Below are 15,884 nucleotides of genomic sequence, written 5' to 3' on the forward strand. Positions count from 1 at the left end.
CTGTGCGCGGCCCGTGGCCCTGGAGTGCCGGGCCGCGTCCCGGCCCGAGGTGCCCCTGCCGGAGCTGGGCCAGGAGGTGCTGTGCGTCCTAGAAGAGGGGCTCGTGTGCCGCAACCGCGACCAGCAAGGCCGCGTCAAGATGTGCCTCAACTACGAGATCCGCGTGCTGTGCTGTGACGACTTCCGCCACTGCCCTTCCACCCCGGCCACCACGGCGGCCACGTCCTCGCCGCCGCCGGAGACCTCCCACACGCCGCGGCCGCCCTCCATGGCTCCGAGCACCAGCCACGTGCCGGGCACCACTCCGGGCCCGTCCTCCGCCGTCGCCACGCCTACGGTGCCCCCGGCGTCCACTCACACCTCGCCGCTCGTGACCTCGGGCCGCACGCCCTCGGGGCCCGGGACCACGGAGTGCCTGCCGCGCTGTGCCTGGACCGACTGGCTGGACCAGAGCTACCCCATGCCCGGGGCCTCCGGCGGCGACTTTGAGACCTACACCAACCTCCGCGCGGCCGGCGTGCCCCTCTGTGCGCGGCCCGTGGCCCTGCAGTGCCGGGCCGCGTCCCGGCCCGAGGTGCCCCTGCCGGAGCTGGGCCAGGAGGTGCTGTGCGTCCTCGGGGAGGGGCTCGTGTGCCGCAACCGCGACCAGCAAGGCCGCGTCAAGATGTGCCTCAACTACGAGATCCGCGTGCTGTGCTGTGACGACTTCCGCCACTGCCCTTCGACCCCGGCCACCACGGCGGCCCCGTCCTCGCTGCCGCCGGAGACCTCCCACACGCCGCGGCCGCCCTCCATGGCTCCGAGCACCAGCCACGTGCCGGGCACCACTCCGGGCCCGTCCTCCGCCGTCGCCACGCCTACGGTGCCCCCGGCGTCCACTCACACCTCGCCGCTCGTGACCTCGGGCCGCACGCCCTCGGGGCCCGGGACCACGGAGTGCCTGCCGCGCTGTGCCTGGACCGACTGGCTGGACCAGAGCTACCCCATGCCCGGGGCCTCCGGCGGCGACTTTGAGACCTACACCAACCTCCGCGCGGCCGGCGTGCCCCTCTGTGCGCGGCCCGTGGCCCTGCAGTGCCGGGCCGCGTCCCGGCCCGAGGTGCCCCTGCCGGAGCTGGGCCAGGAGGTGCTGTGCGTCCTCGGGGAGGGGCTCGTGTGCCGCAACCGCGACCAGCAAGGCCGCGTCAAGATGTGCCTCAACTACGAGATCCGCGTGCTGTGCTGTGACGACTTCCGCCACTGCCCTTCGACCCCGGCCACCACGGCGGCCCCGTCCTCGCTGCCGCCGGAGACCTCCCACACGCCGCGGCCGCCCTCCATGGCTCCGAGCACCAGCCACGTGCCGGGCACCACTCCGGGCCCGTCCTCCGCCGTCGCCACGCCTACGGTGCCCCCGGCGTCCACTCACACCTCGCCGCTCGTGACCTCGGGCCGCACGCCCTCGGGGCCCGGGACCACGGAGTGCCTGCCGCGCTGTGCCTGGACCGACTGGCTGGACCAGAGCTACCCCATGCCTGGGGCCTCCGGCGGCGACTTTGAGACCTACACCAACCTCCGCGCGGCCGGCGTGCCCCTCTGTGCGCGGCCCGTGGCCCTGGAGTGCCGGGCCGCGTCCCGGCCCGAGGTGCCCCTGCCGGAGCTGGGCCAGGAGGTGCTGTGCGTCCTCGGGGAGGGGCTCGTGTGCCGCAACCGCGACCAGCAAGGCCGCGTCAAGATGTGCCTCAACTACGAGATCCGCGTGCTGTGCTGTGACGACTTCCGCCACTGCCCTTCGACCCCGGCCACCACGGCGGCCCCGTCCTCGCTGCCGCCGGAGACCTCCCACACGCCGCGGCCGCCCTCCATGGCTCCGAGCACCAGCCACGTGCCGGGCACCACTCCGGGCCCGTCCTCCGCCGTCGCCACGCCTACGGTGCCCCCGGCGTCCACTCACACCTCGCCGCTCGTGACCTCGGGCCGCACGCCCTCGGGGCCCGGGACCACGGAGTGCCTGCCGCGCTGTGCCTGGACCGACTGGCTGGACCAGAGCTACCCCATGCCCGGGGCCTCCGGCGGCGACTTTGAGACCTACACCAACCTCCGCGCGGCCGGCGTGCCCCTCTGTGCGCGGCCCGTGGCCCTGCAGTGCCGGGCCGCGTCCCGGCCCGAGGTGCCCCTGCCGGAGCTGGGCCAGGAGGTGCTGTGCGTCCTCGGGGAGGGGCTCGTGTGCCGCAACCGCGACCAGCAAGGCCGCGTCAAGATGTGCCTCAACTACGAGATCCGCGTGCTGTGCTGTGACGACTTCCGCCACTGCCCTTCGACCCCGGCCACCACGGCGGCCCCGTCCTCGCTGCCGCCGGAGACCTCCCACACGCCGCGGCCGCCCTCCATGGCTCCGAGCACCAGCCACGTGCCGGGCACCACTCCGGGCCCGTCCTCCGCCGTCGCCACGCCTACGGTGCCCCCGGCGTCCACTCACACCTCGCCGCTCGTGACCTCGGGCCGCACGCCCTCGGGGCCCGGGACCACGGAGTGCCTGCCGCGCTGTGCCTGGACCGACTGGCTGGACCAGAGCTACCCCATGCCCGGGGCCTCCGGCGGCGACTTTGAGACCTACACCAACCTCCGCGCGGCCGGCGTGCCCCTCTGTGCGCGGCCCGTGGCCCTGCAGTGCCGGGCCGCGTCCCGGCCCGAGGTGCCCCTGCCGGAGCTGGGCCAGGAGGTGCTGTGCGTCCTCGGGGAGGGGCTCGTGTGCCGCAACCGCGACCAGCAAGGCCGCGTCAAGATGTGCCTCAACTACGAGATCCGCGTGCTGTGCTGTGACGACTTCCGCCACTGCCCTTCGACCCCGGCCACCACGGCGGCCCCGTCCTCGCTGCCGCCGGAGACCTCCCACACGCCGCGGCCGCCCTCCATGGCTCCGAGCACCAGCCACGTGCCGGGCACCACTCCGGGCCCGTCCTCCGCCGTCGCCACGCCTACGGTGCCCCCGGCGTCCACTCACACCTCGCCGCTCGTGACCTCGGGCCGCACGCCCTCGGGGCCCGGGACCACGGAGTGCCTGCCGCGCTGTGCCTGGACCGACTGGCTGGACCAGAGCTACCCCATGCCCGGGGCCTCCGGCGGCGACTTTGAGACCTACACCAACCTCCGCGCGGCCGGCGTGCCCCTCTGTGCGCGGCCCGTGGCCCTGCAGTGCCGGGCCGCGTCCCGGCCCGAGGTGCCCCTGCCGGAGCTGGGCCAGGAGGTGCTGTGCGTCCTCGGGGAGGGGCTCGTGTGCCGCAACCGCGACCAGCAAGGCCGCGTCAAGATGTGCCTCAACTACGAGATCCGCGTGCTGTGCTGTGACGACTTCCGCCACTGCCCTTCGACCCCGGCCACCACGGCGGCCCCGTCCTCGCTGCCGCCGGAGACCTCCCACACGCCGCGGCCGCCCTCCATGGCTCCGAGCACCAGCCACGTGCCGGGCACCACTCCGGGCCCGTCCTCCGCCGTCGCCACGCCTACGGTGCCCCCGGCGTCCACTCACACCTCGCCGCTCGTGACCTCGGGCCGCACGCCCTCGGGGCCCGGGACCACGGAGTGCCTGCCGCGCTGTGCCTGGACCGACTGGCTGGACCAGAGCTACCCCATGCCCGGGGCCTCCGGCGGCGACTTTGAGACCTACACCAACCTCCGCGCGGCCGGCGTGCCCCTCTGTGCGCGGCCCGTGGCCCTGCAGTGCCGGGCCGCGTCCCGGCCCGAGGTGCCCCTGCCGGAGCTGGGCCAGGAGGTGCTGTGCGTCCTCGGGGAGGGGCTCGTGTGCCGCAACCGCGACCAGCAAGGCCGCGTCAAGATGTGCCTCAACTACGAGATCCGCGTGCTGTGCTGTGACGACTTCCGCCACTGCCCTTCGACCCCGGCCACCACGGCGGCCCCGTCCCTCGCTGCCGCCGGAGACCTCCCACACGCCGCGGCCGCCCTCCATGGCTCCGAGCACCAGCCACGTGCCGGGCACCACTCCGGGCCCGTCCTCCGCCGTCGCCACGCCTACGGTGCCCCCGGCGTCCACTCACACCTCGCCGCTCGTGACCTCGGGCCGCACGCCCTCGGGGCCCGGGACCACGGAGTGCCTGCCGCGCTGTGCCTGGACCGACTGGCTGGACCAGAGCTACCCCATGCCCGGGGCCTCCGGCGGCGACTTTGAGACCTACACCAACCTCCGCGCGGCCGGCGTGCCCCTCTGTGCGCGGCCCGTGGCCCTGCAGTGCCGGGCCGCGTCCCGGCCCGAGGTGCCCCTGCCGGAGCTGGGCCAGGAGGTGCTGTGCGTCCTCGGGGAGGGGCTCGTGTGCCGCAACCGCGACCAGCAAGGCCGCGTCAAGATGTGCCTCAACTACGAGATCCGCGTGCTGTGCTGTGACGACTTCCGCCACTGCCCTTCGACCCCGGCCACCACGGCGGCCCCGTCCTCGCTGCCGCCGGAGACCTCCCACACGCCGCGGCCGCCCTCCATGGCTCCGAGCACCAGCCACGTGCCGGGCACCACTCCGGGCCCGTCCTCCGCCGTCGCCACGCCTACGGTGCCCCCGGCGTCCACTCACACCTCGCCGCTCGTGACCTCGGGCCGCACGCCCTCGGGGCCCGGGACCACGGAGTGCCTGCCGCGCTGTGCCTGGACCGACTGGCTGGACCAGAGCTACCCCATGCCCGGGGCCTCCGGCGGCGACTTTGAGACCTACACCAACCTCCGCGCGGCCGGCGTGCCCCTCTGTGCGCGGCCCGTGGCCCTGCAGTGCCGGGCCGCGTCCCGGCCCGAGGTGCCCCTGCCGGAGCTGGGCCAGGAGGTGCTGTGCGTCCTCGGGGAGGGGCTCGTGTGCCGCAACCGCGACCAGCAAGGCCGCGTCAAGATGTGCCTCAACTACGAGATCCGCGTGCTGTGCTGTGACGACTTCCGCCACTGCCCTTCGACCCCGGCCACCACGGCGGCCCCGTCCCTCGCTGCCGCCGGAGACCTCCCACACGCCGCGGCCGCCCTCCATGGCTCCGAGCACCAGCCACGTGCCGGGCACCACTCCGGGCCCGTCCTCCGCCGTCGCCACGCCTACGGTGCCCCCGGCGTCCACTCACACCTCGCCGCTCGTGACCTCGGGCCGCACGCCCTCGGGGCCCGGGACCACGGAGTGCCTGCCGCGCTGTGCCTGGACCGACTGGCTGGACCAGAGCTACCCCATGCCCGGGGCCTCCGGCGGCGACTTTGAGACCTACACCAACCTCCGCGCGGCCGGCGTGCCCCTCTGTGCGCGGCCCGTGGCCCTGCAGTGCCGGGCCGCGTCCCGGCCCGAGGTGCCCCTGCCGGAGCTGGGCCAGGAGGTGCTGTGCGTCCTCGGGGAGGGGCTCGTGTGCCGCAACCGCGACCAGCAAGGCCGCGTCAAGATGTGCCTCAACTACGAGATCCGCGTGCTGTGCTGTGACGACTTCCGCCACTGCCCTTCGACCCCGGCCACCACGGCGGCCCCGTCCTCGCTGCCGCCGGAGACCTCCCACACGCCGCGGCCGCCCTCCATGGCTCCGAGCACCAGCCACGTGCCGGGCACCACTCCGGGCCCGTCCTCCGCCGTCGCCACGCCTACGGTGCCCCCGGCGTCCACTCACACCTCGCCGCTCGTGACCTCGGGCCGCACGCCCTCGGGGCCCGGGACCACGGAGTGCCTGCCGCGCTGTGCCTGGACCGACTGGCTGGACCAGAGCTACCCCATGCCCGGGGCCTCCGGCGGCGACTTTGAGACCTACACCAACCTCCGCGCGGCCGGCGTGCCCCTCTGTGCGCGGCCCGTGGCCCTGCAGTGCCGGGCCGCGTCCCGGCCCGAGGTGCCCCTGCCGGAGCTGGGCCAGGAGGTGCTGTGCGTCCTCGGGGAGGGGCTCGTGTGCCGCAACCGCGACCAGCAAGGCCGCGTCAAGATGTGCCTCAACTACGAGATCCGCGTGCTGTGCTGTGACGACTTCCGCCACTGCCCTTCGACCCCGGCCACCACGGCGGCCCCGTCCTCGCTGCCGCCGGAGACCTCCCACACGCCGCGGCCGCCCTCCATGGCTCCGAGCACCAGCCACGTGCCGGGCACCACTCCGGGCCCGTCCTCCGCCGTCGCCACGCCTACGGTGCCCCCGGCGTCCACTCACACCTCGCCGCTCGTGACCTCGGGCCGCACGCCCTCGGGGCCCGGGACCACGGAGTGCCTGCCGCGCTGTGCCTGGACCGACTGGCTGGACCAGAGCTACCCCATGCCCGGGGCCTCCGGCGGCGACTTTGAGACCTACACCAACCTCCGCGCGGCCGGCGTGCCCCTCTGTGCGCGGCCCGTGGCCCTGCAGTGCCGGGCCGCGTCCCGGCCCGAGGTGCCCCTGCCGGAGCTGGGCCAGGAGGTGCTGTGCGTCCTCGGGGAGGGGCTCGTGTGCCGCAACCGCGACCAGCAAGGCCGCGTCAAGATGTGCCTCAACTACGAGATCCGCGTGCTGTGCTGTGACGACTTCCGCCACTGCCCTTCGACCCCGGCCACCACGGCGGCCCCGTCCTCGCTGCCGCCGGAGACCTCCCACACGCCGCGGCCGCCCTCCATGGCTCCGAGCACCAGCCACGTGCCGGGCACCACTCCGGGCCCGTCCTCCGCCGTCGCCACGCCTACGGTGCCCCCGGCGTCCACTCACACCTCGCCGCTCGTGACCTCGGGCCGCACGCCCTCGGGGCCCGGGACCACGGAGTGCCTGCCGCGCTGTGCCTGGACCGACTGGCTGGACCAGAGCTACCCCATGCCCGGGGCCTCCGGCGGCGACTTTGAGACCTACACCAACCTCCGCGCGGCCGGCGTGCCCCTCTGTGCGCGGCCCGTGGCCCTGCAGTGCCGGGCCGCGTCCCGGCCCGAGGTGCCCCTGCCGGAGCTGGGCCAGGAGGTGCTGTGCGTCCTCGGGGAGGGGCTCGTGTGCCGCAACCGCGACCAGCAAGGCCGCGTCAAGATGTGCCTCAACTACGAGATCCGCGTGCTGTGCTGTGACGACTTCCGCCACTGCCCTTCGACCCCGGCCACCACGGCGGCCCCGTCCTCGCTGCCGCCGGAGACCTCCCACACGCCGCGGCCGCCCTCCATGGCTCCGAGCACCAGCCACGTGCCGGGCACCACTCCGGGCCCGTCCTCCGCCGTCGCCACGCCTACGGTGCCCCCGGCGTCCACTCACACCTCGCCGCTCGTGACCTCGGGCCGCACGCCCTCGGGGCCCGGGACCACGGAGTGCCTGCCGCGCTGTGCCTGGACCGACTGGCTGGACCAGAGCTACCCCATGCCCGGGGCCTCCGGCGGCGACTTTGAGACCTACACCAACCTCCGCGCGGCCGGCGTGCCCCTCTGTGCGCGGCCCGTGGCCCTGCAGTGCCGGGCCGCGTCCCGGCCCGAGGTGCCCCTGCCGGAGCTGGGCCAGGAGGTGCTGTGCGTCCTCGGGGAGGGGCTCGTGTGCCGCAACCGCGACCAGCAAGGCCGCGTCAAGATGTGCCTCAACTACGAGATCCGCGTGCTGTGCTGTGACGACTTCCGCCACTGCCCTTCGACCCCGGCCACCACGGCGGCCCCGTCCCTCGCTGCCGCCGGAGACCTCCCACACGCCGCGGCCGCCCTCCATGGCTCCGAGCACCAGCCACGTGCCGGGCACCACTCCGGGCCCGTCCTCCGCCGTCGCCACGCCTACGGTGCCCCCGGCGTCCACTCACACCTCGCCGCTCGTGACCTCGGGCCGCACGCCCTCGGGGCCCGGGACCACGGAGTGCCTGCCGCGCTGTGCCTGGACCGACTGGCTGGACCAGAGCTACCCCATGCCCGGGGCCTCCGGCGGCGACTTTGAGACCTACACCAACCTCCGCGCGGCCGGCGTGCCCCTCTGTGCGCGGCCCGTGGCCCTGCAGTGCCGGGCCGCGTCCCGGCCCGAGGTGCCCCTGCCGGAGCTGGGCCAGGAGGTGCTGTGCGTCCTCGGGGAGGGGCTCGTGTGCCGCAACCGCGACCAGCAAGGCCGCGTCAAGATGTGCCTCAACTACGAGATCCGCGTGCTGTGCTGTGACGACTTCCGCCACTGCCCTTCGACCCCGGCCACCACGGCGGCCCCGTCCTCGCTGCCGCCGGAGACCTCCCACACGCCGCGGCCGCCCTCCATGGCTCCGAGCACCAGCCACGTGCCGGGCACCACTCCGGGCCCGTCCTCCGCCGTCGCCACGCCTACGGTGCCCCCGGCGTCCACTCACACCTCGCCGCTCGTGACCTCGGGCCGCACGCCCTCGGGGCCCGGGACCACGGAGTGCCTGCCGCGCTGTGCCTGGACCGACTGGCTGGACCAGAGCTACCCCATGCCCGGGGCCTCCGGCGGCGACTTTGAGACCTACACCAACCTCCGCGCGGCCGGCGTGCCCCTCTGTGCGCGGCCCGTGGCCCTGCAGTGCCGGGCCGCGTCCCGGCCCGAGGTGCCCCTGCCGGAGCTGGGCCAGGAGGTGCTGTGCGTCCTCGGGGAGGGGCTCGTGTGCCGCAACCGCGACCAGCAAGGCCGCGTCAAGATGTGCCTCAACTACGAGATCCGCGTGCTGTGCTGTGACGACTTCCGCCACTGCCCTTCGACCCCGGCCACCACGGCGGCCCCGTCCTCGCTGCCGCCGGAGACCTCCCACACGCCGCGGCCGCCCTCCATGGCTCCGAGCACCAGCCACGTGCCGGGCACCACTCCGGGCCCGTCCTCCGCCGTCGCCACGCCTACGGTGCCCCCGGCGTCCACTCACACCTCGCCGCTCGTGACCTCGGGCCGCACGCCCTCGGGGCCCGGGACCACGGAGTGCCTGCCGCGCTGTGCCTGGACCGACTGGCTGGACCAGAGCTACCCCATGCCCGGGGCCTCCGGCGGCGACTTTGAGACCTACACCAACCTCCGCGCGGCCGGCGTGCCCCTCTGTGCGCGGCCCGTGGCCCTGCAGTGCCGGGCCGCGTCCCGGCCCGAGGTGCCCCTGCCGGAGCTGGGCCAGGAGGTGCTGTGCGTCCTCGGGGAGGGGCTCGTGTGCCGCAACCGCGACCAGCAAGGCCGCGTCAAGATGTGCCTCAACTACGAGATCCGCGTGCTGTGCTGTGACGACTTCCGCCACTGCCCTTCGACCCCGGCCACCACGGCGGCCCCGTCCTCGCTGCCGCCGGAGACCTCCCACACGCCGCGGCCGCCCTCCATGGCTCCGAGCACCAGCCACGTGCCGGGCACCACTCCGGGCCCGTCCTCCGCCGTCGCCACGCCTACGGTGCCCCCGGCGTCCACTCACACCTCGCCGCTCGTGACCTCGGGCCGCACGCCCTCGGGGCCCGGGACCACGGAGTGCCTGCCGCGCTGTGCCTGGACCGACTGGCTGGACCAGAGCTACCCCATGCCCGGGGCCTCCGGCGGCGACTTTGAGACCTACACCAACCTCCGCGCGGCCGGCGTGCCCCTCTGTGCGCGGCCCGTGGCCCTGCAGTGCCGGGCCGCGTCCCGGCCCGAGGTGCCCCTGCCGGAGCTGGGCCAGGAGGTGCTGTGCGTCCTCGGGGAGGGGCTCGTGTGCCGCAACCGCGACCAGCAAGGCCGCGTCAAGATGTGCCTCAACTACGAGATCCGCGTGCTGTGCTGTGACGACTTCCGCCACTGCCCTTCGACCCCGGCCACCACGGCGGCCCCGTCCTCGCTGCCGCCGGAGACCTCCCACACGCCGCGGCCGCCCTCCATGGCTCCGAGCACCAGCCACGTGCCGGGCACCACTCCGGGCCCGTCCTCCGCCGTCGCCACGCCTACGGTGCCCCCGGCGTCCACTCACACCTCGCCGCTCGTGACCTCGGGCCGCACGCCCTCGGGGCCCGGGACCACGGAGTGCCTGCCGCGCTGTGCCTGGACCGACTGGCTGGACCAGAGCTACCCCATGCCCGGGGCCTCCGGCGGCGACTTTGAGACCTACACCAACCTCCGCGCGGCCGGCGTGCCCCTCTGTGCGCGGCCCGTGGCCCTGCAGTGCCGGGCCGCGTCCCGGCCCGAGGTGCCCCTGCCGGAGCTGGGCCAGGAGGTGCTGTGCGTCCTCGGGGAGGGGCTCGTGTGCCGCAACCGCGACCAGCAAGGCCGCGTCAAGATGTGCCTCAACTACGAGATCCGCGTGCTGTGCTGTGACGACTTCCGCCACTGCCCTTCGACCCCGGCCACCACGGCGGCCCCGTCCTCGCTGCCGCCGGAGACCTCCCACACGCCGCGGCCGCCCTCCATGGCTCCGAGCACCAGCCACGTGCCGGGCACCACTCCGGGCCCGTCCTCCGCCGTCGCCACGCCTACGGTGCCCCCGGCGTCCACTCACACCTCGCCGCTCGTGACCTCGGGCCGCACGCCCTCGGGGCCCGGGACCACGGAGTGCCTGCCGCGCTGTGCCTGGACCGACTGGCTGGACCAGAGCTACCCCATGCCCGGGGCCTCCGGCGGCGACTTTGAGACCTACACCAACCTCCGCGCGGCCGGCGTGCCCCTCTGTGCGCGGCCCGTGGCCCTGCAGTGCCGGGCCGCGTCCCGGCCCGAGGTGCCCCTGCCGGAGCTGGGCCAGGAGGTGCTGTGCGTCCTCGGGGAGGGGCTCGTGTGCCGCAACCGCGACCAGCAAGGCCGCGTCAAGATGTGCCTCAACTACGAGATCCGCGTGCTGTGCTGTGACGACTTCCGCCACTGCCCTTCGACCCCGGCCACCACGGCGGCCCCGTCCTCGCTGCCGCCGGAGACCTCCCACACGCCGCGGCCGCCCTCCATGGCTCCGAGCACCAGCCACGTGCCGGGCACCACTCCGGGCCCGTCCTCCGCCGTCGCCACGCCTACGGTGCCCCCGGCGTCCACTCACACCTCGCCGCTCGTGACCTCGGGCCGCACGCCCTCGGGGCCCGGGACCACGGAGTGCCTGCCGCGCTGTGCCTGGACCGACTGGCTGGACCAGAGCTACCCCATGCCCGGGGCCTCCGGCGGCGACTTTGAGACCTACACCAACCTCCGCGCGGCCGGCGTGCCCCTCTGTGCGCGGCCCGTGGCCCTGCAGTGCCGGGCCGCGTCCCGGCCCGAGGTGCCCCTGCCGGAGCTGGGCCAGGAGGTGCTGTGCGTCCTCGGGGAGGGGCTCGTGTGCCGCAACCGCGACCAGCAAGGCCGCGTCAAGATGTGCCTCAACTACGAGATCCGCGTGCTGTGCTGTGACGACTTCCGCCACTGCCCTTCGACCCCGGCCACCACGGCGGCCCCGTCCTCGCTGCCGCCGGAGACCTCCCACACGCCGCGGCCGCCCTCCATGGCTCCGAGCACCAGCCACGTGCCGGGCACCACTCCGGGCCCGTCCTCCGCCGTCGCCACGCCTACGGTGCCCCCGGCGTCCACTCACACCTCGCCGCTCGTGACCTCGGGCCGCACGCCCTCGGGGCCCGGGACCACGGAGTGCCTGCCGCGCTGTGCCTGGACCGACTGGCTGGACCAGAGCTACCCCATGCCCGGGGCCTCCGGCGGCGACTTTGAGACCTACACCAACCTCCGCGCGGCCGGCGTGCCCCTCTGTGCGCGGCCCGTGGCCCTGCAGTGCCGGGCCGCGTCCCGGCCCGAGGTGCCCCTGCCGGAGCTGGGCCAGGAGGTGCTGTGCGTCCTCGGGGAGGGGCTCGTGTGCCGCAACCGCGACCAGCAAGGCCGCGTCAAGATGTGCCTCAACTACGAGATCCGCGTGCTGTGCTGTGACGACTTCCGCCACTGCCCTTCGACCCCGGCCACCACGGCGGCCCCGTCCTCGCTGCCGCCGGAGACCTCCCACACGCCGCGGCCGCCCTCCATGGCTCCGAGCACCAGCCACGTGCCGGGCACCACTCCGGGCCCGTCCTCCGCCGTCGCCACGCCTACGGTGCCCCCGGCGTCCACTCACACCTCGCCGCTCGTGACCTCGGGCCGCACGCCCTCGGGGCCCGGGACCACGGAGTGCCTGCCGCGCTGTGCCTGGACCGACTGGCTGGACCAGAGCTACCCCATGCCCGGGGCCTCCGGCGGCGACTTTGAGACCTACACCAACCTCCGCGCGGCCGGCGTGCCCCTCTGTGCGCGGCCCGTGGCCCTGCAGTGCCGGGCCGCGTCCCGGCCCGAGGTGCCCCTGCCGGAGCTGGGCCAGGAGGTGCTGTGCGTCCTCGGGGAGGGGCTCGTGTGCCGCAACCGCGACCAGCAAGGCCGCGTCAAGATGTGCCTCAACTACGAGATCCGCGTGCTGTGCTGTGACGACTTCCGCCACTGCCCTTCGACCCCGGCCACCACGGCGGCCCCGTCCTCGCTGCCGCCGGAGACCTCCCACACGCCGCGGCCGCCCTCCATGGCTCCGAGCACCAGCCACGTGCCGGGCACCACTCCGGGCCCGTCCTCCGCCGTCGCCACGCCTACGGTGCCCCCGGCGTCCACTCACACCTCGCCGCTCGTGACCTCGGGCCGCACGCCCTCGGGGCCCGGGACCACGGAGTGCCTGCCGCGCTGTGCCTGGACCGACTGGCTGGACCAGAGCTACCCCATGCCCGGGGCCTCCGGCGGCGACTTTGAGACCTACACCAACCTCCGCGCGGCCGGCGTGCCCCTCTGTGCGCGGCCCGTGGCCCTGCAGTGCCGGGCCGCGTCCCGGCCCGAGGTGCCCCTGCCGGAGCTGGGCCAGGAGGTGCTGTGCGTCCTCGGGGAGGGGCTCGTGTGCCGCAACCGCGACCAGCAAGGCCGCGTCAAGATGTGCCTCAACTACGAGATCCGCGTGCTGTGCTGTGACGACTTCCGCCACTGCCCTTCGACCCCGGCCACCACGGCGGCCCCGTCCTCGCTGCCGCCGGAGACCTCCCACACGCCGCGGCCGCCCTCCATGGCTCCGAGCACCAGCCACGTGCCGGGCACCACTCCGGGCCCGTCCTCCGCCGTCGCCACGCCTACGGTGCCCCCGGCGTCCACTCACACCTCGCCGCTCGTGACCTCGGGCCGCACGCCCTCGGGGCCCGGGACCACGGAGTGCCTGCCGCGCTGTGCCTGGACCGACTGGCTGGACCAGAGCTACCCCATGCCCGGGGCCTCCGGCGGCGACTTTGAGACCTACACCAACCTCCGCGCGGCCGGCGTGCCCCTCTGTGCGCGGCCCGTGGCCCTGCAGTGCCGGGCCGCGTCCCGGCCCGAGGTGCCCCTGCCGGAGCTGGGCCAGGAGGTGCTGTGCGTCCTCGGGGAGGGGCTCGTGTGCCGCAACCGCGACCAGCAAGGCCGCGTCAAGATGTGCCTCAACTACGAGATCCGCGTGCTGTGCTGTGACGACTTCCGCCACTGCCCTTCGACCCCGGCCACCACGGCGGCCCCGTCCTCGCTGCCGCCGGAGACCTCCCACACGCCGCGGCCGCCCTCCATGGCTCCGAGCACCAGCCACGTGCCGGGCACCACTCCGGGCCCGTCCTCCGCCGTCGCCACGCCTACGGTGCCCCCGGCGTCCACTCACACCTCGCCGCTCGTGACCTCGGGCCGCACGCCCTCGGGGCCCGGGACCACGGAGTGCCTGCCGCGCTGTGCCTGGACCGACTGGCTGGACCAGAGCTACCCCATGCCCGGGGCCTCCGGCGGCGACTTTGAGACCTACACCAACCTCCGCGCGGCCGGCGTGCCCCTCTGTGCGCGGCCCGTGGCCCTGCAGTGCCGGGCCGCGTCCCGGCCCGAGGTGCCCCTGCCGGAGCTGGGCCAGGAGGTGCTGTGCGTCCTCGGGGAGGGGCTCGTGTGCCGCAACCGCGACCAGCAAGGCCGCGTCAAGATGTGCCTCAACTACGAGATCCGCGTGCTGTGCTGTGACGACTTCCGCCACTGTCCTCCTACCTCGTCCCCGGCAAGCGCCGGGTCGTCTCCCTTCCTCCCGAGCCCCAGGCCCTCGGCATCCGCCAGCGCCCCTGTTTCCACCACTTCTTGTTTCTGTCGTGCATTTGGACAGCTTTTTTCACCAGGTCAGTCGGGAGCCCGTTCTTTCCTTGCTGCGTGTCAGCCTTCGATGGGCAGTCACGTGTTGGCGCCAGTTCTGTGCGCCTCTCTTGCTTCCCCAAGTTCCTGCTGCCCCTCGGGACTTCTCCTTAGCTGGCTGGGGTGTGTCATCTTTGTGATTTTCTCTTCCACAGGGGACATCGTCTACAACAGGACTGACCATGCTGGCTGCCGCTTCTACGCCATCTGCAACCAGCACTGTGAGCTCGACCGCTTCCAGGGCACCTGCATCTCCCCTACCCCCTCACAGGTCCTGAAATCAACGCCCTTGACCTCCTCGTTCACTGGCTGCTACCTCACCGACCGCCCCCGGCAGGTGCGCCCCCCTTCTGGTCACCTGCCTGTGTTTTGAGCTCAGGTCATGGGCTAGGTCTGGGTCCCGTTGCAGCTGGCCCCCCGCCCCTCTAGGAACCCTGCATGCATGGCTCTGGCCAGAGGGAGGTCGGACGTCTGGGTCCCCGTGAGCCCCTCGGCCGGTCCGCCCCCGTGGACAGCCCTGCCCTGGGCCGCTGGCGCCGCGTCTGTGGCGGGGGCCAGCCAGGTCCCCGGGGCCCACCTGGTGAGCCCGTGGCCTGCTGTCTGGCAGGTGAACGAGACCTGGACGTTGGAAGACTGCACCGTGGCCCAGTGCCAGGGCAACAACCTGATCACCCTGATGCCGCGGACGACCGTGGCGCCGGTGACCTGCGTGAACGGGCGTCCGCCGGTGAAAGTGGAGAGCCTGCAGGACCACTGCCAGTACCACTACGAGTGCGAGTGTGAGCAGCGGCCGGGGCCGGGCCCGGGGCCGGGCGGGTGTCCAGCGCCGCCTCCCTGAGGCCACCCGCCCACAGGGCAGCGCCCCCGGTGTGTCGGGCAGACCCGTGGGTGGAAACGGGGCTCGCAGGTGCGTGTCTCCCTCGGTCTGGAGCGGCCCCTGTGCGTTTGGCTCCAGGAAGGACCCCAAAACTGGGGCTTGGTTGCCGGCTCCCTCCCGTCCTGGCGGCAAAGGTGCCACCTGGCTGCCCTCGCCTGGAGCACCAGGGGACGGTCCTTCTTGCCTCGTCCAGGTGCTCCTGGGTAGTGGCTATGTGCCCCTCCCTCACCTGGCCCTCCTCCTCTCTCTGTGTGTCTCTTCTAAGGATACCGGTCATTGGATTTAGGGCCACCTGGTTGGCAACCCAGGGGGACCTCTTCTTACAACCCTCGGCTTAACAACAGCTGTGCAGACCTTTCCTGACGAGGTCACATTCGAAGGGTCTTAGGGGACAAGTTCTTGGGGCCAGGAGCCAACACACTCGCCCATTTTTCCCCCCAAGATTTTATTTATTTACTTTTAGAGAGGGGAAGGGAGGGGGAAAGAAGAGGAGAAACATGAACGTGTGGCTGCCTCTCGCGCGCCCCCTCCTGGGGACCTGGCCCGCAGCCCAGGCCTGCGCCCAGACTGGGAATCGAACGGCGACCCTTTGCCTCGTTTCTGGCGCTCGATCCACGGAGCGGCGCCAGCCGGGGCCACTGGCCCACTTTATAAGTGAGGCCGCTGAGGCCTGGGGGCTCGCGGGCCGGCCTCCCCGGGGTGGCGGTGCTGGGTGGCGCGGGGTGAGGGTGCTGTGTGTGTCCCCAGGCCTCTGCAGCATCTGGGGCGGCTCCAACTACCTCACCTTCGACGGCACCTCCTACTCCTTCCGGGACAACTGCACGCACGTTCTCGTGAAGGAGATCCACCCCCGCCACGGGAACCTCACCATCCTGCTCGACAGCCACTACTGCAGGGCCGCCACGGCCTCCTGTGCCCGCGCCCTCCTCATCTACTACGCGTCCACGGAGATCGTCCTCACCACCGCGGCCGCCGCCGGCGGGCGGGAGGAGAGCCTGGTGGGCGCGGGGCGGAG

The 15,884-nt window shown here is 73.7% G+C and overlaps 1 protein-coding gene across 1 annotated transcript in view; it reads left to right on the forward strand.

Annotated features, from left to right (window-relative positions):
- MUC5B (mucin 5B, oligomeric mucus/gel-forming) overlaps positions 1–15,884 on the forward strand; it is a 37,718-nt gene that overhangs the window by 16,103 nt on the left and 5,731 nt on the right. The window contains exons 32-38 of the mRNA XM_054570668.1: positions 158–3,897; positions 3,956–4,948; positions 5,007–7,574; positions 7,633–13,979; positions 14,148–14,329; positions 14,600–14,810; positions 15,617–15,867. Of these exons, the coding sequence (XP_054426643.1) occupies positions 158–3,897; positions 3,956–4,948; positions 5,007–7,574; positions 7,633–13,979; positions 14,148–14,329; positions 14,600–14,810; positions 15,617–15,867 (14,292 nt within the window). The remainder of the gene's footprint in view (positions 1–157; positions 3,898–3,955; positions 4,949–5,006; positions 7,575–7,632; positions 13,980–14,147; positions 14,330–14,599; positions 14,811–15,616; positions 15,868–15,884) is intronic.

This window comes from Pteronotus mesoamericanus, unplaced genomic scaffold (genome assembly GCF_021234165.1).
Source record: "Pteronotus mesoamericanus isolate MK-2021 breed Mesoamerican mustached bat unplaced genomic scaffold, CSHL_Meso_final contig_214, whole genome shotgun sequence".
NCBI lineage: Eukaryota > Metazoa > Chordata > Mammalia > Chiroptera > Mormoopidae > Pteronotus > Pteronotus mesoamericanus.